This window comes from Lycium ferocissimum, unplaced genomic scaffold (assembly GCF_029784015.1).
Source record: "Lycium ferocissimum isolate CSIRO_LF1 unplaced genomic scaffold, AGI_CSIRO_Lferr_CH_V1 ctg3086, whole genome shotgun sequence".
In the NCBI taxonomy this organism is placed as follows: domain Eukaryota; kingdom Viridiplantae; phylum Streptophyta; class Magnoliopsida; order Solanales; family Solanaceae; genus Lycium; species Lycium ferocissimum.
In genome coordinates, this window is record NW_026725344.1 from 45,021 (window position 1) to 62,302 (window position 17,282).

The following is a 17,282-nucleotide window of genomic DNA, read 5'->3' on the forward strand; positions in this document are numbered from 1 at the left end:
TATATAATTCGTGTATAAGTATTACAAATGTATATTATTTTATGTTATATATACGTAATTTCCTAGATTTTCTTATAAATTCTTTTATTTTCTGTATAAGTAACTTATACTTACAAATTAATAATAATTATGTAATTTTGATTAGATATACAATAGTAGCATTTATATATGAGTTATATACATTTATACACACACTGTACATGAAATAAAAATTTATACATGAATTATATACATTTATACACACATTGTACATGGAACGAAAATGTATACATGACTTATATATATCTATACACACATTATACATGAAACCAAAAACATTAATTTCACGAATTATACACATGTTACATACTTGATATATACAATAATTATACATATTTTTGTGGAAATAAGAACTAGACAAAGTAATTAAAATATCAACGTATATAATATTCAACATCATATCCAGATGAGAAAATTGTGTGAGATGGAGAGATATAGTAAAGAGATATATACGTATCCCTGTTTAAAGGGATAATGATCTAATTAGATTCTATACGTATCCTAACCCCTAAAAAATTGTGATTAGAATTAAAATCCTACAATTACTCCTAACTATTTGACTGGCTAAAAAAAGTTAAAATCATGTGGAAGGTGGTTATAATGGATTGATAAAAACAAAATATGTTTATATTGAGTTTAAATGTTAAATGGGCTGCTGATTGAGTTAATTATTCTAATATTTATGTGTGATATTCATTAATGACATAATTCTACCAAGGATATAATGGAAAAATAATAATTGTGTGTTGAATTTTTAAAATAACAAATTATTGGAAATAACTATTTTTAGTAATCACAATCAATAATTTGTGAAAGAGGGAGCTTAAGCCTTTAAGGACCAAAAGGAATGAAGCCCATGCATTAAGGACCATTTTGATCATTTTTCTCTTTTTGGTAACCGCCTGCCTTTTATTTCTCCTACGTATTCTTGTGTAAGTCACAATCGGTTGAAATCAAGAAAGGTACGCATGCTATATTTTTCTTGGAGAAATTTAAAACCTAGGGTTTTTGATCTTCATTTTTACTTCAACTGTGTATAAAGATTTGCTTTTTGATTATTTAAGGCATGCAAGAAATGGCTAGGGAAAATGTAGTTACTGTTCCAGGAGAAAAAATGAGGGAAATTCAAGAGAAGATTAAGAAGATGCGTAGACAGATTGGTGTTGGTGCTGGTCTATTGTACGTGCATGCTTATGGTTTTAGAAGGAAGAAGGAACGACGTGAAAAGATTGCTATAGGTATGTATATAATTAGATTGTTTTGCTGTTAAGTAGTACGTAGTAGTATGTATTTGTGCAAGTTAACCTAGTTCTTGCATGGCGAATGTGATTATTTTTTAATTTTTTCTAATGTTTTATATGATCGAACATCCATCTGTGCATGTAATGGGATGGGAGCAAAAATATGTTAGTAGTATATAAAATGGGATAATGAATTACTCCCTCCGTCCCGATTTATGTGGCATTTTTCACTTTTTGAGAGTTAATTTGATTAAATTTTGAAGCTAAATTGAATTAGATTAATTTAGTATTTTAATATTAAAATTCATCTATTTGAAAACTACATGAAAAGTACTATAATTTGTAACTTTTCTCATATCAATTTGGTGAAAAATTACGCCTTAAAATGTTGGGCAAAGTTCACGCAGTTTGAATATCGGGAAACAAAAAGTGTCACGTAAATTGGGACAGAGGGAGTATCAAATACTCCCTCCGTTTCAATTTGTTTGTTTGATTTTGACTTAGCATGAAGTTAAGAATGTAAAGAAGACTTTTGAATGTTGTGGTCTTAAATTAAAGATATGTATAATATACCAAATGCCCTTTAATCTTATGGTCTTAAACATGTTACCTGGAAAATTGAAATTAAAGAGTTGTAAAAAAAAAAGAGATACGCAACCTAGTTCTTGGCGAATGTGATTACTTTTTTAATTTTGTTTAATCTTTTATGATCGAACATCCACCTATGGATGTATTGGGATGGGAGTAATAATGTGCAATATAAAATGGGACAAAGAATTATTAATTATAAACTCTAAGGTGTGTTTGGTACGACGGAAAATGTTTTCCAAGAAAATATTTTTCAAGAAAATAAGTGATTTTGCTACTCATTTTCTTGTGTTTGTTATGCAAGTTGGATGGTGGGGGTAGGCTCCCAGGGTGGGAGGCGGGGTAGGTGGTAGGCAGGTTGGCGGGGTTGGGGGTTGGGTGAGTGGATAGTGCGGGGTTGGGTTAGGGATGCGGTGGTGTGTTTATTGATCCGGAAAATGTTTTCCCTTCAATTTTTAAAGAAATTTTTTTTTCTTACTTTGAGGAAAACATTTTTCAAGATATTTAGTGGAACCAAACAAGAGAAAAGAGGAAAACATTTTCCGTCCTTACCAAACACGTCTTAAGTTGTATTATTTGTAGCTCTGTATCATTGATGCAATTCCAATCCCAAATTGTATTATCTGTGGCTTTGTGTCTATGTTCTGTACTCAGAGGGAGGTCATTTATATTTAAAAATAGTTGTACTTAGTACTTCAACAATATTTCTTAACAAATTATTTGAAATTGAAGTATCAACAGTGAATTCGATATGTTTTCCCAATTTATCATTACTAATCACTGAACTTATATGTTAGGAGAAAAGAATTTTGTAAGGACCTAGTTGCTAGACTATCAAATAATCTCAAGTGATAAATTCAGATATTTTCTATGTGATGTCAAACCTTTTATTCATTCTCAAAAGAACTAACAAGAAATAGGAGGAAAAAAGGAAACATATCAAAATGAATAGAAGTTGAAAGGGGAGAAAGAGAGGAAGTTGATATTAATAATGATAATAATAAGGTGATAATGCAAATGTATAGAAGTTAGTCGAGAAGCGCGCAAGCTGGCCCGGACACCACGGTTATAAAAAAAAGTATTATGCAAACGGACATGGTGTTAAGGTGTCTCTGGGAGCTATTGGATCAGTTTTGTGACTAAACAGGCATCCAAGAATGCGACCTGCCCTTGCCCTGTCCAGTTAACTTTCAAAAACATTTGTGATTCCCTCTGCTGTTCTCCGCCCCGCCTCGTCCTAATTATGGACTTTCTTGCCCTACCGCCCTGCCCCCTTGCCGCTCCTGATGATTTGTTTGAAAGTTAGTTCAAATAATCTATAACAGTGTTATTCTTATGAACTGAAGTTAATAGAGTATTTTCGTTGATTGGTTAATCCCGACAAGTAACTTTTATTGACTTCAGAGTCACGGCGGACAATGATGGATGTTGATACTGAGAAAAATGAGAAAAATCTGAACTTGATGGATAGTGAGCTACTAGGAAAAGGTATGTGCCTTCACTATGTATAAGGACACATAATGGATGCTCACGAGCCTTAGGTCTATTCTTTTCTATTTGATGAAATAGTGACTTCCATTTTATTTGAGTGTGTAGTAATTCAACAGTGTTCTAGGATTTCAACCTTGCATATATTATCATAAACATTATCTTTCCTCCCACCTCGTAATTTCTTTTATGATCTATCTGGTTTCTACAAAATCCTTCTAACGAATTTGTTTATTTTCAATTCAGAGTCATCCAAAGAGGTTGCACAGACCCTGACTGTCATGAAAACTGAGAAAAATACTGCAGAGAAGAGGAACTATGCTCTGATAACGGAGCATGGCGATCAGCAATGTGAAGGTATTGCCTATTCTTGCTGTGAATGTAATGTGTGTTATACTTGAATATCCAAAGACAATGCATGTGATTGATTGGAGATTTATTTGTCTTTTACATTTTGATGAGATAATAAACTTCCGAGTTATCCATTTACAAAGTGTTTGCTCATCTTGGTATAGGCTTGAAATTTCTCTCATATTGTACTAAACATATACTAATAGTCTTTCTATCTAAAGTAGTCATGAGAGGTTCATCTTTATTTCATTTCTACTTTTATATATCATTTGACATCTTAAATTTGTTGATTTATTTTGGTGAATTTGCTTTATAACATAATGCCAATAACTATTTATATAAGTAATTTTCTTTCATAGATTAAATATCTTAAATATGCTAATCCTTTATAGTACTTGTTTGTGAATACCAGAGACATTTAAAGAGGATAGGAGGACCATGGCTGATAAAGGAACCAGTAAAAATGTTGCTGAGACCGTTAAAAATGTTGCTGAGAAGAAATTGAACGATGGCGAGGTACAAAGTGAAGGTATGTGCAGTTGTGGACATCTAATGTATGTTCACAAGGCTTAGTTCTATATTTTTCTGTTCATGAGTTAGTGACCTTCCAACTTTGTTTGTCTGTGCAGCAACTCAATTCTTTGACTGATTGATCAATCCGATGTCTAAAGATCCTTCAATAATACTTTTATTTTTACTTCAGATTCATCCCAGACCATGACGGACACGAAAACTGAAAAGGAAACTGATGAGAAGAACTGTGCTCTGAAAAGGAAGTATGGCAATCAACAAGGTGTAGGTATAGCCTCTGTTCTTTGGTAATATAATGTGTATATGTGTTTGAATATCCAAATATTCATGCTATTATAAATACAGATTTAGTTGTCTTTAACAATTTTATGATACATTAAGCTCAGAAATGTTTCATTTTACCCCGTGTTTGATCATCTTGATATGCTTGAAATTTCTCCCAGGACTTCAAAGTGGTGTGAGTGGTTCATCTTAGTATCTTTTTTACTTTTATATATCATTTGATATCTTTAATTTGTTAATCTAATTTGAACAATTTGCTTCAAGGCTTATGTAACACGATATCAAGAACTGTTTCTTGACTTAGTCATTTTCTCTGATAGATTGAATCTGAAATATACTACTCCTTTATGATGCTCATTTTTATATATCAGAGGCATTCAGAGAGGATGTGGAGGTAAGAACCAAACGTCATGTAGAGCATGCAATTAAGATGATGAGAGCATTACATGGCTCTAGTTCTGATGATGATTATGCAGTTTTCAGAAACTCTAAAAGTAGTTTCGATGATCATTTCCGCGAGTTGCTTTGTTGTAGTGGTGCTTTAAAGTCGACAGAAGCTGCTACAGTGGAAGGTGGAAAGGAGACTAACACTGATTGTGTCATTGAAAGTCTTGCAAAACGCGTAATCAAAGATTTGGAACTGACATTCTTTGGTTCTGATACTGAGTATGATCCCTCTGATGACCTTGATATTAAGACCAGCAAAATCTTGGAACGCATGGAGTATTGCATGTGCGAGTTGTTTCGTCTATACGTTGCTGAAGAATCAGAGAAAGATAAAATGGCGAGTAATGGCGCTGATCTGAAAAGGAGAAAGACGGAGAACATCACTGATTGTGATGTAAAGAGTAGCCTGGAAAAGGAGGAAGGGGGCAAGAGTGAGGCATAGAAGTTGAAGAGATCCTTAGGTCTTTTTATAGTCTGCAAATAAAGTACTAGTGAAGAACCAATTGCTTTGGACTTCATTTTGCTTTAGTGTTCTTGCATTAAAATGTTTAGAGGATCAAGTACAATCTCCTTCTGACAATTCATTAGTTTTTATCCATCAATTTCAGTACACCCCTTAGCTTAATACTATCACAATTTGCCACTCTTTTCTCAAAGCTCACTCAACTGCTTTAAATAATACTCCCTCGGTTCACTTTACTTGTCCACTATGAACTTTGTACGTCCCTTATTAAGAAATAACAAATGAAAGTGCATATTTTACCATGATACCCATATTAATTGGTATATAGTCTTAATGAATTTGGAAAATGATTTGGAATGAATAATTAATGCTAAGGCTAAAACAGGAAAAATAATTTTTTTTTTCTCTTGATATGCGAAAGTGGACAAGTAAAAAGTGAAAATCTATTTTTGGAATACCGGACAAGTTAAGAGTGAACAGAGGAGTACATTATTTAAGTTAAAAATTCCAAAATGTAAGCCTTCAAGAAAATTAGCTGCAGAGTTTGAAACTCTTTGGCATTTCCTATTCTCTAAGCTGTTCCCAATTCCCAAACTTTTTTTTTGCCTTTCCATTTTTCTTTCACAATCATTTTAATATTGGCTCTTCATATAAGTTCATAGAAGTGCAATATGTCAAACATCTTTACACCAAGAGTTTAAAGGAATGCCTCATATCTCTGAATTATTTCCATTCTTTTCTTTCCATGAAAATCCTCAACGTTAAGCATATTACGTTCTACAATCTTTATAGAGAGTTTATTTTTATGTTTCCATGTATATATTTTGAAATAACTCGTGTGTTTAACCATCTTTGAATATCATATGGTTATAAATTATGTAGTTAGTACTGTTAACATAATGACAAGAAAAAAAAAATGCAATAAAAGAATCAATAATATGTAGGATCTCTTAATAAGGTTGACTCGTTGAAAATTAAGAATTCACGAGCATACATATCTTGTTGAGTTCCAGCACCTTATCTTGGATTTTGGCAACTCAGTGGATGCATGTGAGTGCATTTTTATATCTTTATTATATCACACACTCCCATCCAAGTTCTTTAGTAGACCTTTTTTTCACATAGACTGTTATGTTTTAATCGTGTTAATACATTTGCTTTAGGTTCTTTAGTTTTATAGGAGAAAGAAAATTGAAGTAAAACGTTTAAGAGGGATAACTTATAGCTTAGATAAAATAATCTTAAAATTAGTTACTCCTTCCATTCCAAAATATTTGTCATATGTTGCTTCTCGAGATAGTCAACTTACATGAATTTTGACCACAATTTAAGATATTTTGTTTTCACCATATTGATATGTAAAGAGTTGCATCTTATAGTACATTTTTATAGTTTTCGAATATTTAAATTTAATTTTAAAATATTGAATCAATCTAATACAATTTAGCCCTAAAGATTAGTTAAATTGACTTTCGGAGAGTGAACCGTGACAAGTATTTTTTTGGACAGAGGGTGTATCGTTCTTTGTGAAGACGTGCAAAAACTTTAACGGACAAATAATATGATCAGAAATACTGCCATCTAAAATACTCACATTTTAATTTAATATTATGGTGTCAAGATTGAAGGTGACAATTATTAACTACCACTTTATCTTTTTAAACACTTAATTTAGGATCTTCCATATAAGTATCAAATCAAGGCTCTTCAATTAATTTCAAGCAACAGCAATATAATAGATTCCCATACAAATTAAATATGCTCCTGAGAAGTTCATCAACACCTGTTTCACAATCCATTTTTGTAGAAAGTCCAAAACATGACCACTTTGATAATACCTCTGATCACTACATTGGCAAAATCTCATTTCATCCTTCAAACCACTTGTGTTCTTTCTCATGCAACTCTTCATCTGATCAATTCAACCCCAAAAAACCTAATAATCTTGGCCGAAAATTGCCCCGGAGAGCTCAATCTGATGGGAACTTAAAAGGGTTGGTGTCAAAATCTGATCTTGATGAAGTTTATAGATCAAAAGTACTTCCAAGATCTTGTCACAATCAAGAGAAGAATATAATGTTGCAAACAGAACCATCATTTTCTATTTATAATGATCAAGACTTTGAGGAGGAGAAGAAGAATGGAACCAGTTAGTCCAATGTACCTTGCTGCTGGATTTGGGATTGATGTTAATGTCATGGAGAATGCTGGTGTTGTGACTCCCGTGACTGAGGGCGGGCTGATGAGGACGGGCTGTGATGCTAACGGTGTACCTTCAAATTTCGATGAAAATGGAGATGTCGAGGAGTATTATAAGATTTTGCTTGAAGAATATCCCTCCAACCCTTTGGTCTTGAGGAATTATGTTCAGCTTTTGCAGGTCAGTCTACCACCTCTGTTGATCACCATTCCCTTGAGATTGTATTGTTGTTTTCAGTTTGTGAACATGGCTAATTCTCATTGTACCGTGCACATTTTTGTTATGGATTCGACAACTGCAATGTCTTCATTGAGGTGATGAGGCGAACTGCTTCAATGGAGGCATCAGCCAGTACCATTTTGCTTTACTTTCCTTTCTAGTTTGTTCAAAAAAGAATGTCTCTTTCTAAATTTAGTAGGTTTTTAGTTCCAACCAATGTTTTAAAAGGCTTTAGCACTTGCAAAGCGTTCTGAGGCTCACCGCATGGAGCTTTGTGTTGTGAGTCTTACGCCTTAACCGCCCAACCGTGCACTCTAAACATGCCTAATGCTCAATGCTCGGGTCTCGCCCAATTATGCAAATAGTATGTCAAATTCTCTAATTAGCACTGTTGATCCTCAAATTTCTTTAACAAGTGAATGATAAAAGTTTTAATCATCTATAGAAAGCTCAGTGTATTCTCTTTGTAGTGGTCTTAGGATCATTTATTTCTCCACAACCTATTTAAGAATGATCGGGAGGGTCATAGGCATGCACAATAGGTCCTGATTTAACTACTAATTGGTTATAATTTTTCTATCTAAATTCAACGAGATATGTTCTTAATAGATTTGCTAGTGATTTGGGTTTACTAGTGATTTGGGAGGGTGAAACATACACAGAGAATTTTGAATCATGCTGTTTTGCCCTTAAACTCTCTATTCATGTTTCCACATAATGTGATTTAGTCCAATGCTTGGTCCTCATGTATATGTTTTGTGTCTTTCATGATACTGTCTGAAACTTATGTTGGCAGTCGAAAGGAGATTTTTCCGCGGCCGAGGAACATTACTTTCGAGCTACACTAGCAGATCCGAAAGACGGGGAAGTCTTGTGACAGTATGCTAAATTGGTGTGGCAGCTGCACCATGATAGAGATAGAGCCTTGAATTACTTTGAATGTTCCGCTCATGCTGCTCCAAAAAACAGGTACTTCACCGTTTCATTTTATATGACGTTTCATTTTATATGACAGTATCTGACTGCAACAGAATTGAAAAAAGAAAGAAAGACTTATGTTTATGTACCAAAAGTACCATTATAATTGGTTCGAGACATGCCATGATATTTTTATGGCTATAATAGCATGCCATTAAGGGCAAAATGAAAAAGCTTAAAATTAAAGAGTATCCAAATATTTAAATGTGTTTTTTTTTTTTTGGAACAGACTAAAAGGAAATAGTGCGATATAAAATGGAACGTCTATTGCATTGGTGTATTGATATGTTACAAATTGGACATGAATAGGATTGTCTCCTTTTTTGACATTATTTTTTGGTCTGTAACCCATGTCCTTGCAGCATATGCTAGTTTTCTTTGGGAGATCAATTATGATGACAGCGAGCAGGATGCTGACACACCCCACGATCAAGATAAGGTGTTTACACATTCTTTCTACTTTCTTTCCAAGTGAACACGTAATAATTTTTAGAACAAGAGCCGTTTTGTAGCATATCCCTTTTATGACTGAAGTTTTTCTTCTTGATGTGTCATGTCAAGGAAGCCGAAGAAGTTTCTCCGTTACACGACACGGATTTTGAACAAAGGATCATACAAGTTAGCCCTCTGCTGAATCTTGTAGCAGGATTTGGGATTGGAAGTTGTGGATTTAGTGGTGGCATGACTTTTAATGAGTTTATAGCAGCTGAGGATTACTACATGAGGATGATTCAAGAAAATCCAAATAACCCCTTGGTTTTAAGAAACTATGCTCAGTTCCTTGATCAGGTAATGTCCCTTATATTCTTTCTAAGTTACCACTTATACAACAAAGGGTGGTCCGTTGGAAAATGGATTGTGACTTTTTACACATATATTAAATCTTGAACTCCTTGACGGAATTCCTGATTTCGCTTCTGCAGTTACAGGTCATCCCTTATGTGCTTAAATGAAGCAAATTCAAATACATTTTCCTCTTGGCTTGTAGCTGAGTGCGATTGTTCAAGGATGTCATCAAATAAACATAGAAAACAAAGATAGGAACTAGCGACAGACAGTTCCGTCGTTAAAACAACAAAAATATGTCGCTAATCCTATTTGGCGCTAATCCTATTTGGCGATGGATTATTGTAAAAAAGCTATTTGTGATGCATATGGTATCTAGCGAAGGTTCCGTATCTAATTCCTGTGTCTTTTAAGTGAAATATTGCAAATATGGACAGCTACCTTGAGAAACTAACGTGCATGCTTCAGAGGAACAAATGCTTCATCACGTTGAAATGCAGCACAGCAACGGATTATTGACAGAATATAAAAATATCCTAATTAGCGACACATCCATGGCTAAAATTCCCTTTTTTATTACAATTGAAATGTGTGCAAATATGGACAACTTATAGCATACTTCAAGCTCAAGGCACAAACTCATCACATTGAAATGAATTGTTTTGGATGTGACTTTATGTTTGTAGTGATGCTGCTTGTTATTTTGCTGGCAGTGTAAAGGAGACTTAAGAGGAGCTGAAGAATACTACTCGCGTGCGGTATTAGCAGATGCTACAGATGGAAAAATTATTTCACAGTACGCAAATTTTATATGGCAACTTCATCATGACCAAAATAAGACCTCCTCTTACTTTACAAGAGCAGTTCAAGCTTCTCCTGGAAACAGGTAAGCATTAACTATGTTCCTGCCATACAATTCCTAAGTACCGAAATATTTTCGACATGAGATACAACATATGTGAAAAATCACTCAACTTATAACCAACTGTAATCTACATTAATGAGTATAGTGCAAAGGACCTAAAAGGTTGGACTCATCAAGCTTAAATTCTGATTCGTCTCTATTCATTCCGAATCCCTCTCGTTTTGCTTTCAGTAATGTACTTTCAGCGTATGCCCCATACAAATTTTTCCAACTACTGAAATATTTTCGACGTGAGACATAACGTGTGAAAAATTCACCAAACTTGTTACAAATTTTAATGTACATTAGTGAGTATAGTGCAAAGACGATTAAAGATTGAACTTCACCAAAAACAATGAAGATCAAGATCATTGGGCTGTTGTTCACTGTCCATCACTATGATTAAGTGCAGCAATAAACCAATGAGAAATATATTTCCCCTTATAAAATCAATTTACCAGAGGAGAACAAACAATATACTAACCAAACTATTCAACAAATTACCAAAAACACTAGATAAAACATGGAAAAAACATCAAGATCATCTTGTTTTGGTTCATGTTGAAGATCAAGATCATTGAGCTGCTGTTAATGGTCCATCACTATAATTAAGGGCATAAATAAACCAAAGAGCAAAATATTTCACCAGATAAAATCAATTCAGCCGAGACGCAAACATCTTATAACCAATCTATTCTATACATTATGCAATCCAATCTCAAACCCATCACCGAAACACTAAATAAAACAAAATCACTATAGTTAATGGCAAACCCAGAACCAAAAATGTTCCATCACTATGATTAAAGACAGAAACAGACCAAAGAAACATATTTCACCAGATAAAGTCAATTTACTAGCGGCCGTAGAAACATCTAATAACACAACAATTTGGCCCACATAGGTAGCACCACAAGCTGCCTGCTTGCCCTTTGTAACTATAGATGAACGAGAAACCATAGTTAGTATGCCTTCGTCTTTGCATATTTACTATATTGTTCACAGCTATCCTCCGCTATACTACAACAACAACATACCCAGTGAAATCCCACGGTGTGGGGTCTCGGGAGGGTAAAGTGTACGCAGACCTTACCCCCATCTCAAAAGATAGAGAGGCTATTTCCGAAAGACCCTCGGCTCAAGAGAAAACATGACGAGAAAAGGTTAGATAAGCACAAACAGTACAAAGCAAAACGGAAATGATATCCTCCGCTATACTATGTAGTCAAAATTACCCCCACCGTTGTGAAGGTTTTCAAATTTACCCTCCAATTAACTTTCAATCACCCAATTCACTTGAACATCCAACCTACCAACCCGCGACCTACACAACCCAGAGGAGAGCAAACAGTGTACTAACCAAACTAAATCTCAAACCCATCATCAAAACACTAGATAAACCAAGGATAACACATCAAGATCATCTTTTTTGGTTCATATTGAAGATCAAGATCATGGATTGGTCCATCACTATGATTAAGGGCATAAATAAACTAAAGAGAAATATATTTCACCCAATAAAATCAATTTAGCAAACGAGGCACAAACACCTCATAACCAACAACAACATACCCAGTGAAATCCTGATGTGGGAGTGCAGGGGAGGGTAAAGTGTCGCGAGACCTTACCCCCACCTTGGGAGGTAGGGGGTTTGTTTAGAAAAGACCCTGTTCCGAGAGAAAACAAGACAAAGGAGTCAGATAAGGGCAAGCATATCAGAGTAATGCGAAAATAAGAAATAACAAGAGTGAAGAAGTCATGATAAAACAACCTGGAAAGACAAGACCCAACAAATATAAGCAGAATCAAAGGGCAATAAACGATAGAGAAAAACTACGACCACTAGTGCGAAAGAATAAGTGAGACTACCTACTAGCCTTACTAGCCTTCTATCCTAATCTGAGTCCTCCACAACCTCATAACCAAAGTATTCATAAATAATGCAATCTAATCTCGAATTCATCACCAAAACACTAGATAAAACAAAGAAAAAACACAAACATAATGAGAAATCATTTCTGGGGTGCAACTAGGAGGGGCAAAGAGGCGGGTCCGATCAGATATGGGCGGGTCAAAACGGTTTAAACATCAAGATCATTTCTTTTTGGTACATGTTGAAGATCAAGATCATTGAGTTGCTATTACTGGTCCATCACGATAATTAAGGGCAATGAACCCAAAAAACATATTTTTCCTGATAAAATCAATTTAGCAAAGGAAGTACAAACATCTAGTAACGAAAATATTCTGTAGATTATGCAATCCTATCTCAAACCCATCACCAAAACACTAGATAAAACGAAGAGAAAACATCAAGATCAAAATTTTTTTATTTTTTTTTGGGTTCATGTTAAAGATCAATATCATTGAGCTGCTATTAATGTCCATCACAACAATTAAGGGCAGAAATAAACCAAAAAGAAACATATTTCACCTGATAAAATCAATTCAGCAGAGGTGGCGCAAACATCAAATAACCAAACTATTCAATAAATTATGCAATACAATCTCGAATTCATCATCAAAACACTAATAAAACACAAACATAATGAGAAATCATTTCTGGGGGGCAGGGGGAGCACCGAGAACACTAGGCTGTTGAAGATCAAGATCAATTTTTTTTCACTTCATAAAGTAAATTTACCAGCGGAGAGCAAACTATTCTATAATTTCTGAAACAAAATCTCAAACCCATCATCAAAAGAGTAAATAGAACAAAGAAACAACACAGACATAACAAAAAAATCATTTCCGGGGTACAACAGCTGAGGCAAGGGAAGCACCAAAAAGACTAGACTGTTGTAGATCAAGATCATTCAGCTGCTGTTAATGGTCCATCAATATAGTTAAGGGCATAAATAAACAAAACGAAACATATTTCACCCAATAAAATCAATTCAGCAGAGGCGGCACAAACATCTAATCCCCAAACTATTCTATAAATATGCGATCCAATCTCAAACGCATCACTAAAACACTAAATAAAAAAAGGGAAAACATCAAGATCATCATTTTGGTTCATGTTGAAGATCAAGATCATTGAGCTGCTGTAGTGGTCCATCACTATAATTAAGGGCATAACTAAACAAAAGAAACATATTTCACCCGATAAAATCAATTCAGCAGATGAGGCGCAAACATCTAATAACAAAACTATTCTATAAATTATGCAATCCAATCTCAAACCCATAACCAAAACACTAAATAGAACAAAAATCACTATAGTTAAAGGCAAACCCAGAACCAAAAATGTTCCATCACTATCATTGAAGGCAGAAATAGACCATCACCATGTGTTATTTCACCCGATAAAGTTAATTTACTAGCGGCCGCAGAAACATCTAATAACACAACAATTTTGCCCACATAGGTAGCACCACAAGCTGCCTGCTTGCCCTTTGTAACTATAGATGAACGAGAAACCCTAGTTAGTATGCCTTCATCTTTGCATACTTTACTACATTGTTCACATCTATCCTCCGTTATACTATGGGACCAAAATTACCCCTGCAGTTATGAAAGTTTTTAAATTTACCCTCCAATTAACGGATTCCCCCAAATTAACTTTCAATTACCCAATTCACTTGAATACCCAACCCGCCGACCCACATAATCCTCCAATGTCAAACCCATCACCAAAACACTAAATAAAACAAAGAAAAAAACATCAAGATCAAATCTTTTTTGGTTCGACAATTAATGGTCCATCACTATGATTAAGGGCAGAAATAGACTCAAAACAACACATCACCAAAATATTCTATTAATTATGCAAATCAATCTAAAACTCATCACCAAAACACTACATAAATCAAAGAAACAACATCAAGATCATATTTTTATGGTTCACGCTCAAGATCAAGAATGGCCCATCACTATGATTAAGGGCAGAAATAAACCAAAAAGGTACATATTTCACCTGATAAAATCAATTTACCAGTATTGCCCACAGTGACGGATCCAGGATTTTCACTCAGGGGGTTCGAAAAAAATAATAAAAGCTAAATATAAAAAATAATGTTGTTGATGGGAATCGAACCTAGAATGCTAGAGACTATTTTGAACACCCTGGACCACTTAAGCTAACCATTTGCATTTATTCAAGGTGTTCAAAAGTTAATATATGTACATAAACACAAAAAATCTACCCTACATATACACTGTAATTTTTTGCCAAGGGTGTTCGGGTGAACCCCCTCGGATACCTCTAAATCCGCCCCTGAATTTGCCCAAAACATTAAATAAATTATGCAAGTCAATCTCAAACCGATCACCAAAACACTAGATAAAACATAGAACAAGCATCAAGATCATCTTTTTTGGGTTCATATTGTAGATCAACATCATTAAGCTCCTATCAAATGGTCCATCACTATGATTAAGGGCATAAATAACACATTTCACCTGATAAAATCAATTTACCAGTATTAGCCAAAACATTCTATTAATTATGCAATTCAATCTCAGACCCATCACCAAAACACTACATAAAACACAGAAAAGCCATCAAGATCAATTTTTTTTTTTTTTTTTTTGGGCTCTTGTTGAAGATCAGAATCATTGAGCTACTATTAATGGTCCATCACTAAAACCCATCACCAAAAACACTAAATAAAACATAATGAAAAATAATCACTTCTGGGGTACAACAACTGAAGCAGGGGGTGCACCAAGAAGGCTATCTTGTTGAAGATCAAGTTCATTGAGCTACTATTAAGGGCAGAGATAACTAAAAACGACACATTTCACCTGATAAAATCAATTTACCAGAACTAGCCAAAAATATTCTATTAATTATGCAAACCCCATCATCAAGACACTAGATAAAACATAAAAAGGATCACAAACATAATGAAAAATAATCACTTCTGAGGTACAACAACTGAAGCAGGAGGTGCACCAAGAAGGCTAGAGATAACTAAAAACAACACATTTCACCTGATAAAATCAAATTTACCAGAACTAGCCAAAAATATTCTATTAATTATGCAAACCCCATCATCAAAACACTAGATAAAACATAAAAAGGTTCACAAACGTACTGGAAAAAAAAAAATAATCACTTCTGAGGTACAACGACTGAAGCAGGAGGTGCATCAAGAAGGCTAGAGATAACTAAAAACAACACATTTCAACTGATAAAATCAATTTACCAGAACTAGCCAAAATATTCTATTAATTATGCAAACCCCATCATCAAAACACTAAATAAAACATAAAAAGGATCACAAACATAATGAAAAAATAATCACTTCTGGGGTACGACAACTGAAGCAGGAGGTGCACCAAGAAGGCTAGAGATAACTAAAAACAACACATTTCAACTGATAAAATCAATTTATCAGAACTAGCCAAAATATTCTATTAATTATGCAAACCCCATCATCAAACCACTGGATAAAACATAAAAAGTTCACAAACATAATGATAAGTAAATACTGTAATCACTTCTGAGGTACAACAACTGAAGCAGGAGGTGCACCAAGAAGGCTAGAGATAACTAAAAACAGCACATTTCACCTGATAAAATCAATTTACCAGAACTAGCCAAAAATATTCTATTAATTATGCAAACCCCATCACCAAAACACTAAATTACACAAAGAAACAACATCAAGATCAAATCTTTTTTTTTTTGGTTCATATTGAAGATCAAGATCACTAAAAACTAAAAACAACACATGTCACCTGATAAAATCAATTTACCAGAACTAGCCAAAATATTCTATTAATTATGCAAACCCCATCATCAAAACACTAGATAAAACATAAAAAGGTTCACAAACATACTGGAAAAAAAAAAAATCACTTCTGAGGTACAACAACTGAAGCAGGAGGTGCACCAAGAAGACTAGCTTGTTGAAGATCAAGTTCATTAAGCTGCTGTTCACGATCCATCACTATCATTAAAGGCAAACCAAGAACCAAAACTGTTGTAGCAACAAGCCAAGCAGCTTTACCAGTACTCTTTGCTAGTTTTTTACCCACATAAGTAGCACCACAAGCTGCTTCTTTACCCTTTGTAACAATAGATGAACGAGAAATCTTGGACAAAACACCTTCATCTTTGTTGTTGTTGGTTGATCCAGTTAAAGAAAACCGTTTTCCACCTACAGAAGCCATTGTTGGTCAATAAAGGGGAAGGGTTCTTGGAGGAATGTAGAGTGAAAGGGGCTGTAGGGTTTTTGCTTGAAGTTGGGCTAAAACCCTTGCCATTTATTGACCAAATAAAAAAAAAATAAAAAATAAAAAAATAAAAAAAAATAAAAAAATTATATATATTTCTACTATATTAGAAGCACCGGTTGGGGTGCTTTTTCGTCGTCCGTTGTGGACCCCCCATAAAAACAAAAAATTAGAAGCACCGATTGGGGTGCTTTTTCGTCGTCCGTTGTGGACCCCCCATAAAAACAAAAAAAAAAATTTTGGGCCCCATATTAATCAAGCCCTAAAAAAAAAAAAATTGTAAAAAAAATTGTGGGTCCCATATTAAACAACATCGAGTATTAAAAAAAAGTAAACCCACCACATCCAAACTCAATGGAAAAAAAAGTAGACCCCGTATTAATAAAATCAAGCGATATTGAAAAAAAAAGTGAATCCCGTATTTAAAAAACAAACACCGTTAAAAAAAATGTGGGCCCCATATTAAACAGCGATGTGTATTTCGTAGCAAATATTAATATAATAAAGTTTTAAATACGAATCTATTTCTGATATTATATTAATCGTGTTTTGAACATAGTATCATATTGACAAAATCAA

At 34.2% G+C, this 17,282-nt stretch overlaps 4 protein-coding genes across 4 annotated transcripts; 3 read left to right on the forward strand and 1 right to left on the reverse strand.

Moving 5' to 3' along the window:
- The first annotated feature begins 1,011 nt into the window (after positions 1 to 1,011).
- On the forward strand, positions 1,012 to 5,577 carry LOC132043952 (uncharacterized). The gene is made up of 6 exons (XM_059434413.1): positions 1,012 to 1,277; positions 3,273 to 3,356; positions 3,603 to 3,713; positions 4,120 to 4,236; positions 4,411 to 4,506; positions 4,892 to 5,577. The coding sequence occupies exons 1-6, from the start codon at positions 1,106 to 1,108 to the stop codon at positions 5,407 to 5,409; spliced, it is 1,098 nt and encodes a 365-aa protein (XP_059290396.1). The 5' UTR covers positions 1,012 to 1,105; the 3' UTR covers positions 5,410 to 5,577.
- A 1,992-nt stretch (positions 5,578 to 7,569) lies between these two features.
- LOC132043945 (uncharacterized) lies at positions 7,570 to 8,812 on the forward strand. The gene is made up of 2 exons (XM_059434406.1): positions 7,570 to 7,810; positions 8,646 to 8,812. The coding sequence occupies exons 1-2, from the start codon at positions 7,571 to 7,573 to the stop codon at positions 8,724 to 8,726; spliced, it is 321 nt and encodes a 106-aa protein (XP_059290389.1). The 5' UTR covers position 7,570; the 3' UTR covers positions 8,727 to 8,812.
- A 316-nt stretch (positions 8,813 to 9,128) lies between these two features.
- Positions 9,129 to 10,855, forward strand: LOC132043947 (uncharacterized). Its single transcript, XM_059434408.1, has 3 exons — positions 9,129 to 9,266; positions 9,389 to 9,616; positions 10,327 to 10,855. Exons 1-3 carry the CDS (start codon positions 9,129 to 9,131, stop codon positions 10,501 to 10,503), a joined length of 543 nt encoding a protein of 180 aa, XP_059290391.1. The 3' UTR covers positions 10,504 to 10,855.
- Positions 10,856 to 15,456: 4,601 nt separating this feature from the next.
- LOC132043946 (mitochondrial import receptor subunit TOM9-1-like) lies at positions 15,457 to 16,717 on the reverse strand. Its single transcript, XM_059434407.1, has one exon. The coding sequence runs from the start codon at positions 16,638 to 16,640 to the stop codon at positions 16,323 to 16,325; it is 318 nt and encodes a 105-aa protein (XP_059290390.1). The 5' UTR covers positions 16,641 to 16,717; the 3' UTR covers positions 15,457 to 16,322.
- Positions 16,718 to 17,282: the final 565 nt, after the last annotated feature.